The following is a 21,226-nucleotide window of genomic DNA, read 5'->3' on the forward strand; positions in this document are numbered from 1 at the left end:
GGCTCCCAAAAAGTCCCACACATATGGTATCCACATACTCAGAAGAAGCAGCTAAATGTATTTTGGGGCGCAATTTTACATATAACCATGGCACGTGTGAGCAATATATCATTTAGTGACAACTTTTTGTAAAAATGTTTTAATTTTTATTTTTTTATCATTATTCAATCACTTGGGACAAAAAAATTTAATATTCAATGGGCTTAACATGCCTCTCAGCAATTTCCTTGGGGTGTCTACTTTCCAAAATGGGGTCATTTGGGGGGGGTTTGTACTGCCCTGCCATTTTAGCACCTCAATAAATGAGATAGGCAGTCATAAACTAAAAGCTGTGTAAATTCCAGAAAATGTACCCTAGTTTCTAGACGCTATAACTTTTGCGCAAACCAATAAATATACGCGTATTGACATTTTTTTTTTACCAAGGACATGTGGTCGAATACATTTTGGCCTAAATGTATGACTAAAATTGAGTTTATTGGATTTTTTTATAACAAAAAGTTGAAAAAATAATTTTTTTTCAAAATTTTCGGTCTTTTTCCGTTTATAGCGCAAAAAATAAAAACCACAGAGGTGATCAAATACCATCAAAAGAAAGCTCTATTTGTGGGAAGAAAAGGACGCAAATTTTGTTTGGGTACAGCATTTCATGACCGCGCAATTAGCAGTTAAAGTGACGCAGTGCCAAATTGTAAAAAGTGCTCTGGTCAGGAAGGGGGTAAATCCTTCCGGGGGTTGAAGTAGTTACATTTATTTCCCAATGGGATGCTTTGGCTAATGCCCTTATTTACTATGCTCTTAAAGCAAACCCATCTCTCCTCCATGTTCTTTGTTCCTAAGATTTTATCCCAATGTATGTCTTCTAGCAAGGTTCGTAGTTTAGGGAAGTTGGCTCTTTTGAACTTCAGTTTCTTTTTATTCCCCTTATGTTTCCTATTTGTGTGATTTATACTGAAGCCAATTGACCTGTGATCGCTGTTTCCTAAATTGCCCTGTATTTCCACATCCGTGATTGGGTCTGTCTTATTGGTAATCAGTAGATCCAGTAAGGCTTTATTTCTAGTTGGTGCGTCTACCCTCTGACCCATGAAATTGTCTCGCAAGACATTTAGGAACTGGCGAGCCTTAGACGATTGCATGGTGTCCTCCGCCTAGTCTATGTCTGGATAATTAAAATCCCCCCATTATGATAACACTTCCCACCTCCTCCCTAGCTTCTTTAGTGATGTCATCTCTCACATCCACTTGCACATTATTCTTGATATATAGGCATACCCCTCCCTCTTTTTTACCCTCTCTATCCCTGCGATAAAGGGTATACCCTTGAATATTTGCCAGCCAATCATGAGAGCTGTTGAACCAGGTCTCTGAGAATTCCCACAAAGTCCAGATCCTCCTCATACAACAGTATCTTTAGTTCATCCATCTTGTCCGCCAGGCTCCTGGCATTGGTGAACATGCCACATAGTTTAGACCGGTCGCATACTATCCTCTTACTGGATGTTCCGAGATTGCAACTTGGACTTGTTACTATACTTACCTTGGGTTTTTGTGCTTTGGTCAACCTACCACTAATGCCCCCAATACTATCCTCTGGAATATGTTCCACACTGACCTTTGGACCCTCCCCCCGTCACCTAGGTTTAATTAAGCTGAGAGGTTATACATCTCTTGGATAAAAAGAATATAGAAAAAAGTTGGTTGTCATAATCAAACCTGGGTTATGATTTACCAAGATGACAATGATCAAACCTCTGCGGTTTAATCTCATGTGCCCACTGGCAACAGATTACACCTATTTTCTTGTCAAAGAGGTTTATTGATTTTAATTTTAAGACATATGTAGAAACAGGCATCAAGTACATGTGTATACAAGAGGGTAATTGGGCAATCAGTCTTAACAATATAAGAGTTACAAGCAACAAAGACGAGTGCTGGTAAGTAAAGTCAGCTGGCTAGTACTGTAAAGTTGGTACCTTAAACATACACTGGAGAAGATGACGTAGATGATTGCACCCAAACATAGTAAAATTCTGTGTAGATGATCACACTTATTTTCATAATAGTGAGTGATGAAGCCACCAGTTCAGTTTTTGCACAGTAAAACTTTAGCAAACCTTCAAAGCAAGCTCCTCTGTGGGCCCCAGTGTGCTGCCAGCAAGTTCAGCGTGGAGAATGGAAAATTGGAGCTCTCCTGTCCCGTCACTTTACACTGAACCTGGAAGTGCTCAGCTCTCAGTCCAAGCTGTCAGACTCCTGGCTTGGTTGCCTGGTAAGTTATAGTTTGGGGTTCTATGTCAGTCGTTTAATGTGTAAAAGAGGATACAGTAGGTGAAATAGTTTATAATCTATTTGGGTATATAAGGGAGGCATAACTTACAGGTCATCAGAGAATCAAGTAGTAATATTGAAGATGATCTGTGTATATGCCACCACTCCAAGACACCCCATGAAAAACCCGAGGCATGTGTGTCCATTAAAGAGGAATATATGTCTATGTAGAGATGTAAAGATCGGAGGGGTGGTGGCGGCGGCGGCCAATCAGTTCGGCGCGCTGGAGGGGATGGCAGAGGACGCGCTCTATGAAAAGATCTTGAAGAAAGGTGGACTGACGGCGGGAGAATCGCAGGAGGAGACCGAACCCATCAACCTTCTGCAGAAACTGCGCAGCCGCATCACGAAAGCCGTGCAAACAAAAGTGGACGGTATACTGGGGGATGTCCAGAAGTTGTCTGACTATGACAAGCTGTACCTGTACCTCCAGCAGCCGCCCGGCCCCAGCAGCCCCAACAAAAGCCTGGATGTAGGATGTGTGACCACGGCGGAGCACATGCACGCCTGTACGTGGATCCGGAACCACCTGGAGGAGCACACCGACACCTGCCTGCCCAAACAGGATGTCTACGACGCCTATAAGCGATACTGCGACAACCTCTGCGGGTTGCCGCTCAGCGTGGCCAACTTCGGGAAGATCATCCGGGAGATCTTCCCCAATATAAAGGCGAGGAGGCTGGGGGGACACGGCCAGTCAAAGTATTGCTACAGCGGCCTGCGGAGGAAGAGTATGGTCAGCATGCCGCCCCTGCCCAGCCTGGACCTGAGGATGACAGAACGTTCAGAGCTGACAGATCTGGTCCAGTCATACAATAACGACGTGATAAATGCCTCCTGCGCTCTGATCTTTAATTGGGCGGAGAAGATCCTGAATCGATCGTTCAACAAGGTGGTGGAAGTGGCCCAATTCCTGATCCAGCAGCACATCATTAACCCCGCAGCACCAATGCCGAGCTTGTCCTCTCCATGGTCCTGTCAGAAAACTCTCAGAGTGGCGGGCAGAAACTACAGAAGCAGCCGGCAGATGTGCCCAGGACAAAGAGGCCCCCATCCCCCGATAACAGCGCGGCAGACAATAAGAACAAGAAGTCGCCCCCCAATACGCACCCGGTCAGCCCCCCACAGGTGAAGAAGCGCCCCCCCGAGCTGCAGAAGGCAGCCAGCAGCCCCCGGGTGGACACCTTGGTCGCCAAGCTTCCGGTCCTCCGGCCCCGCCTCCCCACAGAAGAAAAGTTCATCAGTTCCAGCCCGCCGGTCCAATTCCCTCCTCCCGTCCTGGCTTCCAATATCCTCCCCGGGCACATGAAGGTGTCCCCTTTGCCGTTCGCCGCCGTTCCGCCGGTAGTGCCCCTGGCGGTCATGGCGGGGGTGAATGGGACGGGTTGGTCCCTCAGCCAGTGGCCCAGCCCGTCATCAGTATGATCCTTCCCGACATGGTCAACTTGGAGCCCCACGCCCTTCCAAAAGCCAACCAGAACGGCATCAAAGAGCTGGCGGGCGGCTCGGGCCCCGAGAACAAAGCGGCCAAACGACTAGCGGCCTCCCCGGAGGAGGGACAGTCGAAAAGAAAGCGGGGTCGCCCGCAGAAGGTGGACACTCAACCTAACCTCGGCAAAGGGCCATCAACGTCTACGGCACAGCCGGGGAGGATGGCAGGCGAAATCCCTGGCACGACGCAAATTAGAGACAATGCCCAGGACCTTGTCGGCTCCTCGGACCCGCCGGACGCCGTCACATAAGGAGACGACACCGCAGTGCCGCTGGCGACCAGAGAAGAGATCCTGCAATGTCACCTGGAGGCGCCAGAGGTGCCGCAGCTCACGCCGCTTTCTCCCGGCCAGGCCGAGACAACCCAGTCCACCCCCGAGGCCAGGAGGGCGGACGTCGTGCCGAACCAGGTCAGCGTCATCCAAGATGGCCGACAGAGCCTGGTTCAGTGGACCGTACAGACTGCAGAGCAGAGGAGTAGCAGAGAGGAAGGGTTTGCGCCGGAAGAATTGGAATGGGACACGATCCAAGTGGATTGACGGACTCCTCCTCCCCTTCGCATGTATCCCTGAGCAGGAACAGTTCCGCCTTTCCCCTCCCCCCCTCCACACCACCACCCCCTGGCCAACCCGGGAGGACCCTGCGTCCAGGAAAGGACACAGATGTCTATCATTCCGCCAGGGGATCGGACGCAGGAAAAGAGCCATAGCCTCCCCCGTTTATGACCTACTGATAGGTTTTCAGATGGCATCATCACATTTCTACCAGTGGAGCGTAATGGACTCGGTGACACTCCCAGCGTACGCCCCTCCCCCTCATTGTTTGTATCAAATGTCAGCCCTTCACACTTCGATAAAAGGAAAATTTCTTACAAAAAAAAAAAAGAGATGTAAAGATCTAAAGACCACATCTTACTACTAATAAAGCATGTATTCCTCATTAAATGTGTTTATGGTTTTAAGGGTTAAAAAAAGATTCATTGGGGCGTGACCGGAAGCTGACCTTAATGGACGCCTGAACTTTCAGCTCCATCAGCCCACAGCACTAAAGGCACACCAGGGGACGATCTACAGCACCCACATGGGCAAATCGAGGACCACCCGATCCTCCAAACAAAGGGGCACATCGCAACCCCCTCCAGGAGCATCCACGGACCTCCGTACCTTTTTCATCCAGACAGACATGTCTCAGAGCGGGGGAGACAAGATGGCCCTGGACAACAGAGCTCCCCGCAGCCCAAGCCGCCTCACACCTCTCAGCAGCACCATCCACCGGACTCTCCGCTGACGGAGACAGGCCCAGGGATCTCAACACACCACGAGGGAGCGGTGAGTCCGTCGTCCCACCCCGATCCCCAGTCCATGCAGACATGCGGGCCGCGGCCCTCTATGCTGCCGGCCGACATACAGCACTACATACAGTGCTCAGCAGCATTTCCGCGCCTATTGAGAGCGGCCTCGGACCCCTACATGCAGGGAACGGCCCCGCTCTCCCCAGCATCCTCAATCCTCTCCCAGGACTACCCACCATTACCTGCCCCAGCCCACCCTCCTATGGAGAGGCACCAAGACCTGGAGATTGATGGCGAAAGTTCCTGGGCCATGGCTGTATCGTCCCCCCCACCAAAGGCACAGAGACTATCCAGATCTAGAGACCCTAGTGTCTCGAGGCAACAAAAAGCCTTTAACCCCTCATATGCACAGAAAGCCAGCACCCCTCCCTGTACAACAACAGACACCCACCACACAAGGTCCCCTCAGCTAACACAGGCCCTGCCATGGTCTGAACAGTGGGAGCCCCCGTTGTCTGGACCCCACATGCCATCTGAGGCAGGATCACTTAGCCCACACTCCCCGCCTCCAGCTCCATCCTCCCCATACCAGCAAATTGGACCGATGCAAGCCCCACACATGCCACCTCAATGGCAAACATATCTTCAGGCCATGCCCACCAAGGAGGACTTCAGACAACTAACAGAAGATGTGAAATCCACATGCCGCACAGAAATTCAAGTCCTCCAAACAGGCCTTAAACACCTGGCAGACAGAGTGGAAATGGCGGAAGAAGAGATCCAGGAAACAAAATTAGCAGTCCACAGATCACAACTTCAGGGGGTGGAACACAGATCACTCCTCAGGGACATGCAGAGGCACATAGAGGATTTGGACAACAGGGGGCGCCGCAATAACATTCGTGTGAGAGGTATCCCAGAATCGGAGGGTAGCGAGGACTTGCAAACCACTCTATAAACCATCTTCAACAACCTCCTCGGCGAACCCCCCACAAAACATATAGAGATGGACAGAGCACACCGAGCCCTGCGACCTAAAGGAGCAGCATCCAAGCCGAGGGATGTTATCTGTAGAATCACCTCCTATCCCCTCAAAGAGGGAATCATGAAACAAGCACGCCTTGCACGCAAAATTATTTTTGACGGGACTCAGTTACAACTATACCCTGATCTTTCTTGGATCACTCTGCAAAAACGCAGACTCCTTCAACCGTTACTGCAATTACTACAGACCAAGACAATTCCCTACCGGTGGGGCTTCCCTTTCACCCTCACTGCGAAACACCAAGGCACATCTGCTGTACTGAGGTACCCAGAGGACCTCCGCACATTCTGTAATATCCTGTACATTCAACCTCCACATCTTCCAGATTGGGACCTAGTAGCCACCCCTCCAACACCACCTACAGTCTGGTAGAAGATCCCCACTTCCAACCGGCCCAGAAACCCTGAAGCATCTCGCAAATCTCCCAAGCACAAGACTGGATAAGCTTCATCGCTCCATGAAGGCCCGCACCTTCGACTGGATCAATACTACTTTGGAACATCGGTTCTTTCTACTCGGGACTTAAATGCCCACTATGTTTCTAGATTATAGTCTCCTAAATTGCCCCTAAGCCATAGAATGGTTAACTACAAGGGCTTACCTAGATCGAGCTTTGAGAAAGAAGATACTCATCCGATCGTCCCTCACCCCCCTTTTTTGATTCATAGTTTAGCGAATCATAAAGTTTGTTTGTATTACTATACTAGTTGCGGGCCCCCTGGTGCCTTCTCCTGGCTGATCCTTTTGGGTTGGCGGGGGGGGAGGCATCTGGCAATCCGTGGTTATCAAGGCCTGTTGGCCAGAAAAGCACTGAAGATAATGTATGCAACATGTTACTACTCGGTTTTAATCTCTCGCCTCTTTCTTCCTCAATTCTCTTCCCTCTCTCTCCCTCTTAGTCATCCTCAGATGTACACAAAGGTGAAGACGAGGTGTCCTGGTCCCCTCCCAGAGAGTGCCGGCTCCTGGTTTTTGACCGCAGATCCTGGTGCGTCCTCGGTAAGTAAGCATATACACGCCCACCCACACGTAGACAGATGGCAAAGATACTATCCTTAAATGTCCTTGGTCTGAATTCTAACAAAAAAATGCATTTGGCACTGAAGGAGTTCAGACAGTCGGGGGCTGATGTTGTACTGGTACAGGAGACACATTTCAACAAAGAGGGCTCATTCGCGTTCGCCTCCAGATATTTCCCTCAAATATATTTATCATCTAGCACTAAAAAAAAAAGCGGGTGTGGCTATACTTATTAAAAGGGGAGCCCCCTTCACTTGTGTAAACCACTATGCCGATCCTAAAGGTCACTTCATTATTCTACAAGGTACATGGAACACACAACCAATCACATTATGCGCCCTATACGCACCAAACACCAAACAATATAACTTTCTCTCCAAAGTATACTCCCACATCTTTAAATCAAACCCGGGGGTTTTGGTGGTGGGGGGGGATTTGTCCAATCAGCAACCGCGGATCGTCAGGTGGTGGGCACCCGGGCGTCACTAACGGGAGTCCTTAGGGACTCTAGACTCTTTCGACAAATCTCTAGACGATATGCGCTCGTTGACGCGTGGAGGGCCCTTCACCCAGGCGATCGTCAGTATACATTTTATTCCACCCCCCACCGCATTCACTTCAGGATAGACTACTTCTTTGTCAATAACCTCACACTCAAACTAACACAAGCAGCTCAAATACTCCCTATTTCATGGTTAGATCATGTCCCCATCCTACTTAGGTTGAACTTAGACACCCCTAACCGTAGATCCTATAACTGGAGACTTAACACATTCCTCCTCCAACACATGCCCTCTCAGCTGGAACTACATTCCACCCTTAAACATTACTTTATAGAAAATGCCTCTTCAGAAACTTCATTATCTACACTATGGGAGGCCCATAAGGCGGTCCTACGCGGTAAGTGTATGGCACTGTCCTCCGCAATGAAGAAAGACAAATTAGCAGCAAAATTAAACGAGGGATCTCAGAGTGCTGGAGCGTAAGCTCCAAAATACTCCAACAATACCCCTTCTCCGGAAAATAATTAATCTCCGCTCTACCCTTAAAGAATTTGCACTAGGCCAAGTAGAAAAAGCACTGATCAGACAGAAACAAATGTTTTATGATAAAGGAAACAAGGCGCATTCCCTTTTAGCTAACAAATTACGAGACAAATCCCATATGCAAACGCCACATCAAATTAAAAATAAATCGGGACAAATGGTTTCCCACCCTACGGAGATTGCCCATGTCTTTGCAGACTTTTACAAAGATCTATACAACAACCCAGACATACCCAGTAACCCCCCCTCGCAGGGCTTGTCCCACAAACTGCGAGATTATCTAGAATCCAGTGGAATGCCCCACTTGACGCCAACTGACTTGCTATCACTGAACGCACAGATCACAGATGAGGAAATAGAACTGACGGTTAAAATTTTGCCTTCACGTAAAGCCCCAGGACCAGATGGATTTCCATACGAATACTACAAAACGTTCCTCCCCACCCTACTCCCACACATGCGCAGGATATTTCAAACCTTCCTACAAGACACCCCCATACCTCCAGACATGCAACGTTCTTTTATTACGCTTATACCTAAACCGGACAAGGACCCCTCCTTATGCGCTAGTTACAGACCCATCGCGTTACTGAACTCCGACCTAAAAATCTTTACCAAACTCCTATCCAACCGTCTCAATCAGATCCTCCCTTCCCTGGTCCATAAAGACCAGGTGGGATTTGTCCCGCTGAGACAAGCGGGTGACAACACTAGAAGGGTAATAGATCTGGTGGAGGTGGAGAACAGGGAGGGCCAGGCGTCTTTGCTGTTAAGCCTGGACGCGGAAAAAGCATTTGATCATTTGGGTTGGCCTTTTCTGTTCGCCACCTTACAATTTATGGGATTTCGAGGGCCTTTTTTACAAGCGGTCAAACACTTATACACTAATCCCTCATCCCAAGTTAGAACCCCTTTCGCACTCTCCCCAACATTCTCAGTGGCGAACGGGACCAGACAGGGGTGCCCACTCTCGCCCCTCCTATTTGCACTTTGTGTAGAACCCCTAGCAGCATCCATCAGGAGCAATCCAGATATTAAGGGGATCTCGGTCAGAGGTAGAGAATTTAAAATCTCCCTCTTCGCCGACGACAATATACTCACATTGACTCAGCCCCACACTACCCTTCCGATCCTAAATACAGAACTAAACCGCTTTAAGGCTCTTTCAGGATATAAAATAAATGAGTCAAAATCAGAGGCACTCCCAATTAATATCCCGGCCACGGAGGTCACGCTCTTAAAATCCAATTTCCCGTTTACATGGAAAACAACATCCCTGAAATACCTGGGGACGTGCATCACCCCCAAATTTAACACCCTGTATCAGGAGAACTTCCCCCCACTGTTTCGTTCAATAAGATCCTCACTGCTCCAATGGAAAAAGCACCATATTTCTTTACTAGGTTGAATAGCTTCGATTAAGATGACTATCCTTCCGAAGCTCCTTTATCTTTTTCAAACACTACCCATACCAATTCTACTTCACCATTTGAAAAAACTGCAGTCTGAACTCCTACAATATGTTTGGAATTATAAAAGACACGGGATACCGGGATCAGTATTGATGGCGTCCCGCAATGAAGGGGGACTGGCATTCCCTAACATTATTAAGTACTATTACGCAACTCAATTACGCGCAGTAGCTTCGTGGTACACCCACAAGTCCTACAATAAATAGACAGAAATTGAGAAATTATGGCTAGCTCCCACACATCCAAATAACTTATTATGGAGTGCGAATGCGGATGTGGCCCCTGAGCGTATGCTGGGTCCCATATCCCTCTTGCGGAGGATATGGCGTAAACTGGCTTCTGCTCATGGGCTGTCATCAGAGAAATCGCTCCTGACCTCATTTGTCTGTAACCCCAAAGTGCCGGATAGCCTTACTTATCAAATGTCATACCCCTGGACTTCCCGGAATTTATTCCATTTTGGAAGCCTGGTGGATCCTAGGACACAGAAACTTTTGCCATTTACCGATCTACAAAATAAACATGAACTCCGTAGACAGGCGTTTTATGGGTATTTACAAATCAGACATTATGCACTTACTATAACACCCAACCTACAATTTTCACCCCCCTCCCCATTCGAAACTATGATTCTGGCAGGCAACTCCCAGAGAGGGCTCATATCAGGCATATACAAGATCCTAAACACATTCTCCCAAGATGGGCAGAACAAACATTCTTATATGACAAAATGGGAAAAGATCCTTGGTGAGGACACCCCTATGACACAATGGCAGACCATTTGGTCCCAGGCGGCAAAAAGCTCAATATGCTCACTGTATAAGGAAAACTCCTATAAAATTCTTCTACTATGGTACATGACCCCAGAGGTACTCCATACTATCTTCCCTAATACCTCCGATAGGTGCTGGCATTGCCAAGGAGCAAGGCGCACCTTCTTACATATATATTGGAGCTGCCCGCTGCTGGCCCCTTACTGGTCCACAGTTCGGAGGTTGTTAGATCGCCTTTTGGACACACAGGTCCAGGCGTCCCCAAAATTCTTTTTATTAGGTCTGTCACCACTCAAACTCTCCACCCCATATAGGAAATTAGTGCATCATGTCCTAACGGCAGCAAGATGCCTCATAGCTTTACACTGGAAACGCATTAACCCACCAACTGCTGAGGATCTTTATGCCAGAATTAAGGACATGGAAGTAATGGAAAAAATGACAGCCAGAATACAAGACAGACTGGAGGCACATAACAGGGTCTGGGGGCCATGGCACCTCCGGGAGGACCCACCTTGACCAGGTAACACCACCATCTCAACGACTCCTATACCCCCCCCCTCCTTTTTTTCACTTTCTAATTCCCATTCTTTTTTTCTTTTCCTTCTTTTTCTCCTTTTTCTTCACCTCCCTCTCTTCTCCACTACCCACCTCTATTCTCTCTCACTGCATAGTCTTATGACTTCTATAGTTACGGAATATATAATCACAGTTTTGTAGTAGTGAAGCATGTACTCCAATAACATGTAAAACAAATGAATCACTAAACAACAAATATTGGACTACCGAAGGCATCTAGTAATGCTCTTGTTTATGAGTATAGAAGTTCAGCATCAGCAAATTATATGTTAACTTGAGTTTATGTAATGCCATTACACATACTGTTTTCTTTTAAACAATGTATTGCACATGTGTTTGAAAATAAAAAACGTTATTTGGAAAAAAAAAAAAAAAAAGATTCATTGATTTGGCCAGTCAGATGTAATAAACATATTTTAACAGCTCCCCCTCTGATTGCCTCAATCTCTATGATCAAGCCCAGGATTGAATGAAACACACTAGAGACGTGGTCTCAGATGGGTGGTTTTGCAGTAAGCGTTGTGTGTCCTTTCTGCATGCTCATTAAACCTACTGGACCTTTTAAATGTCATCATCATTGTGGGATCTGATTCTTAATATTTGAAGTGGTTCTAAAGGCTCAACTTTTTTTACCTTCATGAATTTTATGCATGAAGGTAAAAAACCTTCTCGTTGCAGCAGCCCCCCTAATACTTACCTGAGCCCCATAGCAATGCAGGGATGTGCACGAGAGCCTCAACTCTCCAGGGGCTATCCCACCATTGGTTGAGACAGCAGCGGGAGCCATTCCTATGAATCACAGCCAGTGAACCAATGAGGAGAGAGGGGGGATGGACATGCAGGGTAGCAGCTTGAGAGCGAGCCTGCTTGGGTGCCCCCCTCAGCAAGCTGCTTGCTCTGGGGGCAAGAGGAAGGGCCCAGGAGCACCAGCAGGGGATCTGAGAAGTGGAGGATCAGGGCTGCTCTGTGCAAAACCACTGCACAGAGCAGATGAGTGTGACACGTTTGTTATTTTAAAAAAATTGCCTTTAATATCACTTGAGGTGAAAAAAATTGATATATTTTTCTTATATTGTAATATGTGAACAAGGTAAATATATGGAGGGGCATATTACTGGGACCCTGTTTTGTCTTAATCCAGTACAGAGTTTATACATTAAAGGTATCAGCTTATATTCTAATTCATGAGGATATAATTCTGGAAAAAAAGGCAGTCATCAGGACTAGCGGGCATCAGCAGATAGTCTAAACATTATTGTTAATCTCAATGCAAAGGTTAAAATAACAATTTTGGATAGATATTTTATTATTCGTAATGAGTAGCTCACCACTAATTAGAAATGTGATAGCTTTGCTCTTGATCTCATCGGTCAGCTGATGAGTCTTCTCCAGATACCGCAGAATGAAGATGTTGGGGGCAAAGAGGACCATGTTCTGCTCTCCACACCCATATGGCATGGCCAGGAGCTGGTCCAGGTTTTCCAGGGCTGTGCCCATCAGATCTCCTATTAAAGAGACAAATCATAGAAATATAGAAAAGTGACGGCAGAAAAAGACAGAGTAGTCCATCAAGTCTGTCCATTATTTTTTTTTTATTTGTTGGTTGTTTTATTTATTTATCTTTGTTTGTTTTTTCGTTAACTTTTTCCTAAGCTTATTTCAAGGATCAACTACCCTTCAGTAAAATAATACTTTCTAAGTTTAGTTTTGAACTTTCCTCCAGTTAGTTTGAGGTCATGTCCCCGTGTTCTATTTTGGTTTCATATTGAAAAAACTGCCCTTCTGAACCTTATTCAGAATCTTGATGTACTTTTTCAAACCTTTCACCATTTTTGTTACCCGTCTATTTCAAATATCAAGAAATGTCTTCTTGTGTATTTAATGGTTTCCAGGAAGCATATTATTATTGCTTTACACATAGCAGGACCCAGAGAGGATGAGTTAAGCTGCCTAAATTACCACCAAATAAATGTCATGTTTTACTGTTCTAGGAGATTATGAAGATAATCCTCTTGTAAGACTCTTCTGGATATGACTGCTTACTTTGTTGAAAAGCTGCAATACAATCGACTGAACCTTTTTATATGGGCTAATGATAGTAGTTAAAATGTTCTGTATGGAATACTAGTGTGCTAAGTACAAGAAGAACTGAAGGACAAATCTTATTTTCAACAATGTCTAAGTATTGGAAGATCTAAAAGCCTCACTACTGTTGACAACATCACTAGTGTACTATCAATGTATAAAAATATCTAAAGGCCACAACATATTACTAGTGTACTATCTATTATTTGGATGAACTAAAGGCAACATCTTAATGCTAGTATCTATATATAGAAAGATCTGATGGCCACTTCCAATTACTAGTGTACTATCAATGAATAGAAAGATCTGAGGCCCACAACTTTTTACTTTGGAAAAATGCCAAAGTCTTCTTTTGTATTTAGTGGTGGAAGAATTATGTATCTATGAATAGGAAAAACTAAAGGCCACACCCTAATACTAGTGTATTAGTGTGCTAACATGTTAGCATTGAAATCACAAGAGAGGTTTAGGGTTTACATTTACTTTAAGTGATTACATACAACTTACCCATAACGGTTACATAGGCTCTTTCAGAATCTTTTAGAATATTCTCTGGAATTTGCAGAAAGACGTTCTCTGTCTTTGATTCTCCTGATGTAAACACACTGGTGTTAGATTCACATAAAGGCAAAACAAGCAAAATACAACAATGATAAAGATCAGTGGTTCTCAACCTTTTTTTTTTTTTCGAAAAAAAAGTTTATTGAAAATTTTCATGGATACAAGGTATAATCAAACATATATATTGTATTGCATTGTACAGAAATGAAATCATAAACATTAATAAGGCGAGATTGCCTAACATCGTAAACAGGGGATGTGTGCGCCTCTTCTCGGGAAGAGGACGCACTTATAGGTGTAAGTTTAAGTAGTGTCATTAGGTATTCGTCCATGTCATGCAAACTATACCCTGCAGTGGTTTGCCCGAGAACCATCCACCCCTTGTGAGGGAACTTGCTGTGGATGGGGGGGTGACCAAGTGCCTTTGAAATTAGGTCGGGCATGGAGCGGTATGTGGAGGTTGAGTAATCAGTTTCATTAGGGAGTAACAAGAAAGGAATGTTTAAACGGCGGAAGGAGGTGAGGAGGGAGAGGGGGGTGACGGGGGGGGGTGATGGGAGGGGGGGGGGTACAGTGACGTAATCGAAGTATGTCTCTACTGTGCAACCAGGGGGTGCAATGAGACATAGAGTGTTAGACTGCCGCGGTTGTAAGGAGAGTGTTTAGTAGACCGCCTGGGGCCAGTAGGTTTCATGTCGGGTGCGAATGGCCTGAGAGTTCAGGTAATTGGCAAGTTGGCGTGTTGTGTTTGTGGGTGGCCAATGCTTACGGTTGAGGTAATGAGGTGGTGGGAGGTGTATTCTGGATTGCGGATTGTTTGTAGTGGAGCCAGCATGCCCATGTGTTGTGGAATTTGGACGGGTTATCTTGGGCCTGGCTAATGAGGTTTTCCATGTCTGCGATTTTGTCTACTCGATTGATCCAGTCTTTTATCGTAGGGGGGGTAGTGGTTCTCCAAAGGAGTGGGATACAGAGGCTGGCAGCATTGATAAGATGTAGTGTGAGCGATTTTTTATAGGAACCTAGTGGGGTCTTGGTGTGGTGTAAGAGGTATTGTGCGGGAGAAAAGGCCGGTGTATAGGTGGTGATATGCGAGATTAAGTGGTGGATCTCCAGCCAAAAAGGTTGGATGATGGGGCAGTCCCACCAAATATGGAGGAGGGTGCCGCGCGCTGTATTGCATCTCCAGCAGGTAGAGGGTACCGTCGGGTGGAAATGATACACTTTGTCTGGGGTCCTATACCATTTTGAAAACAGTTTGTACCTATTTTCCTGGGTTGTGACGTTGATTGAGCCTTTATGTAGGAGGGTGAAGATATGGTCCCATTCAGTGGGAGTGAGGTCTATAGAAAGGTCCGACTCCCATTGTCGAATCAGTCTGTCTTCCTTAATTGTATAGTGCGAGTGTAGTAGAGAATAGATGGAAGAGATTAGATGGCTCTGAGGTTCCGTGCTAGAGCAGATGAGTTCAAAGGGTGAGTGATCTTTATGCCAATAAGTAGTTTGTTTGTGGGAGGAGAAAAAGTGTCGCAGTTGGAGATATTTGAAGAAAGGGATATCGTAGTCTGGGAAGGAGGTTACGAGTTCGTTGTATGGTAAAAGGGAGCCATTGCGAAAGAATCTTTGTGCTCTGGCGTTGAATGCACGTGCATCAAGAGTTGGGTCCTTGAGTGTGAGCCCGGGTGGAAATTCCGGATTGTTGTCTAGGGGCATCATGGGACCAGTGGAAGGGTTGATTGCGAGTGTTTTGCTGGCTATTTTAAATATGGTGAGAGTGGTCCCGATGAGGGGATGTGTTATGTATTCTTTGGGGGCAGATGCAATTCCTATCCATGGTGCGTTCCTAATTGGTAAGCTGGCAAAGGAGTCTTCTACAGAAATCCAATCCTTCGAGGGGTGGTGAATATGCCAGTCTACTGCCCTGGTAAGGTGGCAAGCCCAGTAGTATTTTTGAATATTTGGGAGCCCTAAGCCTGCCAAAGGTTTAGGTAAGGTCAGCCTATCCCAGCAAAGACGTGGGGTTTTAGAAGCCCAAATGAAGAGTCTGCACATATGTTTATATGATTTGAAGAAGGAGGGCGGTAATTTTATGGGGACGGCCTGAAGGAGGTAGAGGAGTCTGGGTAGGACATTCATTTTGATAATGGCGATTCTACCCATCCAGGAAAAAGATCCCAAATGCCATTTCTGCAGATCACCTTGTATTGATGTGAGCGCTGGTGCAAAGTTGCTCGCGTATAGGTCCTTCAAATTTGCAGGGATCTTAATTCCCAGATAGTATATGGCCTGTTTTTCCCAACCAAAAGGAAAATTGAGTTTACATTGGGATACCGTGGTGTTGAGCAGGGTGATATTGAGGGCTTTGGATTTTTCAAAATTAATTTTTAGATTGGAAATATCCTGAAAATGTGAGAAGTCAGCCAGCAAGTTGGGGATGGTGGTGATGGGTTCGGTCAGTAAAAGTAAAATATCATCGGCGTAGGCAGCCATTTTGTATTGCTTGCGTTTGATATCTATGCCTTTAATGGAGGGATTTTCTCTGAGTCTACGGAGTAGAGGTTCCATGGTCAAGATAAAAACTAAAGGGGATAGGGGACAACCCTGTCGGGTTCCGTTGGAGACAGAGAAGGCATCTGACAGGGTACCATTAACTCTAATTCTTGCCGTAGGAAGTGAGTATAGGGCCATAATCATCTGTAGCATGCGGGGTGGAAGGCCTATCGCCCGTAACGAGGCCTCCATATAATCCCAGGCCACCCTGTCAAACGCCTTCTCTGCATCAAGGGAGAGGAAGAATCCCGGGGTGGAGGTAGTGGAGAGCCAGTGATGAATGTTCAGCGCCTTCGTGGCATTGTCCCGGGCCTCCCTGCCCGGAACAAAACCCGCCTGATCTAACGATATGAGGTTTGGGATAAAGGGTAGGATGCGATTCGCTAAGGTTTTGGCGTATAGTTTAACGTCCACATTGAGCAATGATATTGGGCGATAGTTTGATACCAACGTGGGGTCTTTGCCAGGTTTGGGGATAAGGGTAACGTGTGCTTCTAGAATATCCTTGTGGGATGGTGAGTCGGGAGTGAGATTGTTGAAGACTTTGGTGAGGTTGGGGATCAGTAAAGTCGGGAAGGTTTTGTAGTAACTGACCGATAGCCCGTCTGGGCCAGGGCTCTTGCCCGTTTTCATTTGTTTTAGTGCTAAAAGGATTTCCTCCGTAGAGAGAGGTTGGTCTAGTCTTTGGGAGTCATCTAGGGAGAGGGGAGTGGGGCTGTATTGCGCTAAGTAGTCTGAGATAGCGGTCGTGCGGTCCGTGTGATTTGCAAGGGTTTGTGTTTTTGGGAGGTTATAGAGTTCAGAAAAGTATTGTACAAATTGGTCTGAGATTTTGTTAGAGACCACTGCATCACCTGATGGACGGCGTATTTTATGGATCGTCTGTGCCGCCCTTTTAGATTGGAGAGCTCTCGCAAGGAGTTTGCCTGCTTTATTGCTGAATTCATAATAGAGCTTTTGCGTTAGTGCAAATTTGCGTTTTAGAGTGCTGTTGAGCATCTCCAGGAGTTCCCCCCTGGCCTCTGTGAGAGCAGTCAGAGAAGAAGTCTCTAGGGATGCCTTATGAGCCTGTTCTAACGTACGGATGCGTGTAGTTAGTTCAAGGATACGTGCATTTCTACATTTGTTCCGTTGTGTGGCTATGGCTATCAATTCACCCCGTACAACGCATTTGTGTGCGGCCCATATGACCGATGGTGCAGTGGTCTCAGAGGAGTTTTAAGTAAAAAAATTTGAGAGGCAGTCGGTCACTCATTGTGCGTTGACTGGGTCTGTTAATAGGGAACTGTCTAGCCGCCAAATGTGATTCTTGGGGCGAGCTGCGGGTATAAGGAGAGTCATTGATATGGGGTTGTGGTCAGAGAGTATGGACGGATCAATAGAAGCTTTGGTTAGATTGGTCAAATCTTTCTGGGATAGGAAGAAGTGGTCTAGTCTACTGTATTTGCCGTGAGGGGCTGAAAAGAAGGTAAAGTCCTTCACTGTAGGATTCAATGTGCGCCATGTGTCATGAAGCAGTAAATTGTGTAGTTGTAGTTTAATAGCTTTGAGTGCCCTATAAGTCAAGGATGAGGTACCGCTTGATGTGTCCATTGAAGGGTTGAGAGCGACATTAAAGTCGCCGCCAACAATCAGTGTGCCAGACCGGAAGCTAGTAAGGTGTTGGAGTGTGGAGCGGAAGAAGGATACTTGTTTGGTGTTGGGTGCGTATATGTTGGCTATCGTGAGTTGTTTACCATAGATGGAACCCTTGAGGAAGAGAAATCTGCCCTGTGGGTCTCTTTGAACTGCGGTAACCGAGAAAGGGCATTGTTTCGAGACCAGAATGGATACGCCCTTTGATTTTGCTTCATCGTTGGAAGAATGAAATACTGTGGGGAAGTAGTGGTCCGTTAGTTTTGGGATCGCGTCAGTTTGGAAGTGGGTTTCCTGTATTAGTGCTATCTGGGTCTTTGATTGACGTAAGCAGTATAAGAGTTTGGACCTCTTTTCAGGAGTGTTGAGCCCCCTAATGTTGAGCGAGCAGAATTTGATGGAGTTTGTTGAAGGTTGTACATTTGTGTTGCGGGGATTGGTGGTGTTTGTGGGAACCATCGTGTAGTTGGGGTGTGAGGATAGTGGGAAATTGGGAGAGGGGCGCTTCCGCCGGGCTGGAAAGGAGTTGTGACACGTCAGTCACTGGTGGGAAACCGAAGAGGTGTGGAGAGGGGTGTCCACAAACCTCAGTGGAATTGGGTATCGGTCAAGTACAATACAAGGCCAGAGTACGTGTACCTTTTGAAGGCACTATGCTCTGGTCTGTAGTTGTGTGGGGGTTGGTCTAACACAAGACAGTGAGGAAAGTGCGCATTAAAGTACTATCGAAACTGAAGCTAAAACTATAAATGAGATAAAAATAAAAGTGGATTCTATAATCCGCCGCCACAGGATGGTAATTAGTATGGCAGAAGGTGTGACTTGAGCATATATGGTGGAGTAGTAGTGATTGAAACATAGATGTAATAATTATATGGGGGGTGTATGGTTGGACAAGTGGTTGTGATCTAATGAGACCAGCTGTCCCTCCCAGTCCGAGTGCGTTAAAATTAGGGCTTAGCATGATAGCCCCCCCGGTGAGTTCGAGGGTGGTGGGTGCGCCGCGCATCAATGCTTGGAGGGAGAGCTGGTCTTGCAACAGGAATAATAAGTAGTACTTTGGTATATGTGTGAAAGCGTCGGTGGAAGCTAGAGAAAGAGGCCCTGTAAGTTACCAGAGGTGTCTTATCATTTCAAACATTATAACTGCCAGTGTCCAGTGCTAGCAAAGCTAAACATGTTACCAAAATATGAAATCAAGGCTAATATGAATATCTAAGAGAGCGTCCAGAGATGTTAATGCTAGCCTGGTGAGGCAGAGATGAAGAAGCGCCCTGAGGGTGTGTAGTGTCACATTCAGGCTATGGGTGTACTTCACTGCGTGTACCTTGTCCGCCGATCTGTGCAGTAAGGCAATCTGAGGTAAGAGTGGACCGACCTTTCAAAAGTCCTGCCTCTCTTGATTGTAATCTGATGTCCAGTTGCGGTGTGCGCAGTGCAGTTGTAGATAGCAAGGCTTGATTTCCTTTGCTGAATATGATGTGGCATAGCTGCAGGGTTCGACCATCTGCACTGTGACGGAAGGAGGCGGGTCTCACAGTTGATATTGTTCGTTACGTCAGAGAGGAAGTCTTGCGGCGTTGTGCGGAGTCCGGCGTCGGATCAGGAGGAGGAGAGTGGCGCCCAGCTTGACGTCATCTCTGCGAGAGGTGTGGTTGTAAGTCCTCTGGAATTCTGGTAGTTGTAGTAGAGGGCTGGGGGGTTGTTGCTGGGCAGACACCAAGGAGAGAGCGAGGTGTGTGATCCAATGGAGCGAGCTTTCCGTTAAGAGATTCACACAGTGGTGGTGTGGCAGTTCAGGTTATACATGAGAGAGGGTGCGGTCAGACAACCTGTGCTCAACTGAGAGGCCTTGTAGCGGATTAAAACCCGGGGGGTCTGGAACGTCCATACAATACTGTTGTTGTAGAGCAAAAAGAAAATCAACTCGGTGTAAGGCAAAGTGAAAAATAGAAATAAAAAATAAAAGATTGCTGAATCTTTAGATAACTTCAAGTTTATCAGCCCAAAGTGAGAGGGCATCGTGCGGTGTGTCTTTCAAAGGGGCCCAACGGGGCTAACTGAGAGTGAAAGAGGGTACACCGTATGTCCTTTTCAGCGGCCCCGGCGGGCTCTCCTGGACCGAGGGGGTTCAGGGGAGACTGGAGCCCTGTAGCCGCGGTGGTCGGCCCGGTAGTTGTGTGCGGAAGGAGAGCGTCTCCTGCAGAATCTGGAGGTCTGAGTCTCCATGGGAGATTCCCGCTCCGTAGCGTTGCTGGAGCTCTGAGGGCGGAAAGGAGCATACCAGTTTGGCACCTGCGTCATTGGTATGCCAAGTTGGCCACAAAAGTGTGGTAGGTCCTCGGGTACCTTTAAGAGGGCAGTGCGGCCCTGAGTGGAGGCGGACAGGCAGAATGGAAACTTCCATTTATAAGGAATGTTCCTCTCCCTCAGGACGTCCAGTAGTGGCTTGAGGTCTCGTCTGTGCTGCAGTGTGATGCCTGACAAGTCCTGGTAGATTTGAATGGGAGCGCTGCCGTGGAGGATTTGCTGTTGACCCCTTGCTTGTTTGAGTATTTCCTCTTTTATTTTAAAGTCCACAAAACAGCAGATGATATCACGTGGGGGGTCAGTCTCCCTGCCTTTAGGGCGCAGTGCACGGTGGATTCTATCCATGGGAATGGGGGTCTGGGGAGGCCTGTGAAGGAGGTTATTAAAAACAGCAGTGATAGCAGGGGTGATTTGATCGCCTTCTATTGCTTCGGGCATACCGCGGATCCTGAGATTGTGGCGCCTGCCGCGGTTGTCGAGGTCCTCAATGTGCCTTTGCATGTCACGCAATTGCAGCGTATGTGAGTCGATGGATGAGGCGGTAGAATGAAGGGCTGTGTGATGGCGGTCTGTCACTCTCTCCACTTCGTTCACCCTGTCAGTAAGGTCGCGCAGGTCGAGCCGCAGCTCTGAGATGGCAGCGGCCAGGGTTTCCTTTATTTTGTCCGCAATGGAGCGGAGATCCTGTAGGCAAATCGGTGTTTGTAGCCCAGGTTCAAGGCATATCCCTCCTCCGTGAGGGGGAACATGAGGGGAGGTTGTCTGAGGCGGGTTGAGTAGTGGTATCGGCTGTGCCTGGGAACGGGAGGGCCCGTGCTGGGAGGACGCCATATTGCCCCTGGTGTTCCGGAACATCTCCGGGATATTATGGCTCTGGGACCCTGGGAGAGCCCTGGGGGAGCGGGAACGGGAGGTAGATGAGGTTCGGGAAGCCGTCCCCATAGTATGGCAAGGTTTTAGGAGTAAGTACCTTCGGTATTAATCGGCAGGAGCTCTGGAATCAAGCGACTTTCCTCATGCCAGGTCAGGCCACGCCC

General features: G+C 47.1%; 1 protein-coding gene and 1 pseudogene across 3 annotated transcripts in view; one reads left to right on the plus strand and one right to left on the minus strand.

The window, feature by feature from the left end:
- The window catches only part of LOC141105649 (alpha-2-macroglobulin-like protein 1), a 583,128-nt gene that overhangs the window by 343,634 nt on the left and 218,268 nt on the right, over positions 1-21,226 (minus strand). For all 3 annotated transcript variants that reach the window (XM_073595625.1, XM_073595627.1, XM_073595626.1), the window contains exons 23-24: positions 13,641-13,724; positions 12,377-12,553 (exon numbers count right to left, since the gene is read on the minus strand). In XM_073595625.1, coding sequence (XP_073451726.1) covers positions 12,377-12,553; positions 13,641-13,724 — 261 coding nt within the window. The remainder of the gene's footprint in view (positions 1-12,376; positions 12,554-13,640; positions 13,725-21,226) is intronic.
- On the plus strand, positions 2,550-4,396 carry LOC141105650 (DNA-binding protein RFX5-like; annotated as a pseudogene).

This window comes from Aquarana catesbeiana, linkage group LG08 (assembly GCF_042186555.1).
Source record: "Aquarana catesbeiana isolate 2022-GZ linkage group LG08, ASM4218655v1, whole genome shotgun sequence".
NCBI classification, from domain to species: Eukaryota; Metazoa; Chordata; class Amphibia; order Anura; family Ranidae; genus Aquarana; species Aquarana catesbeiana.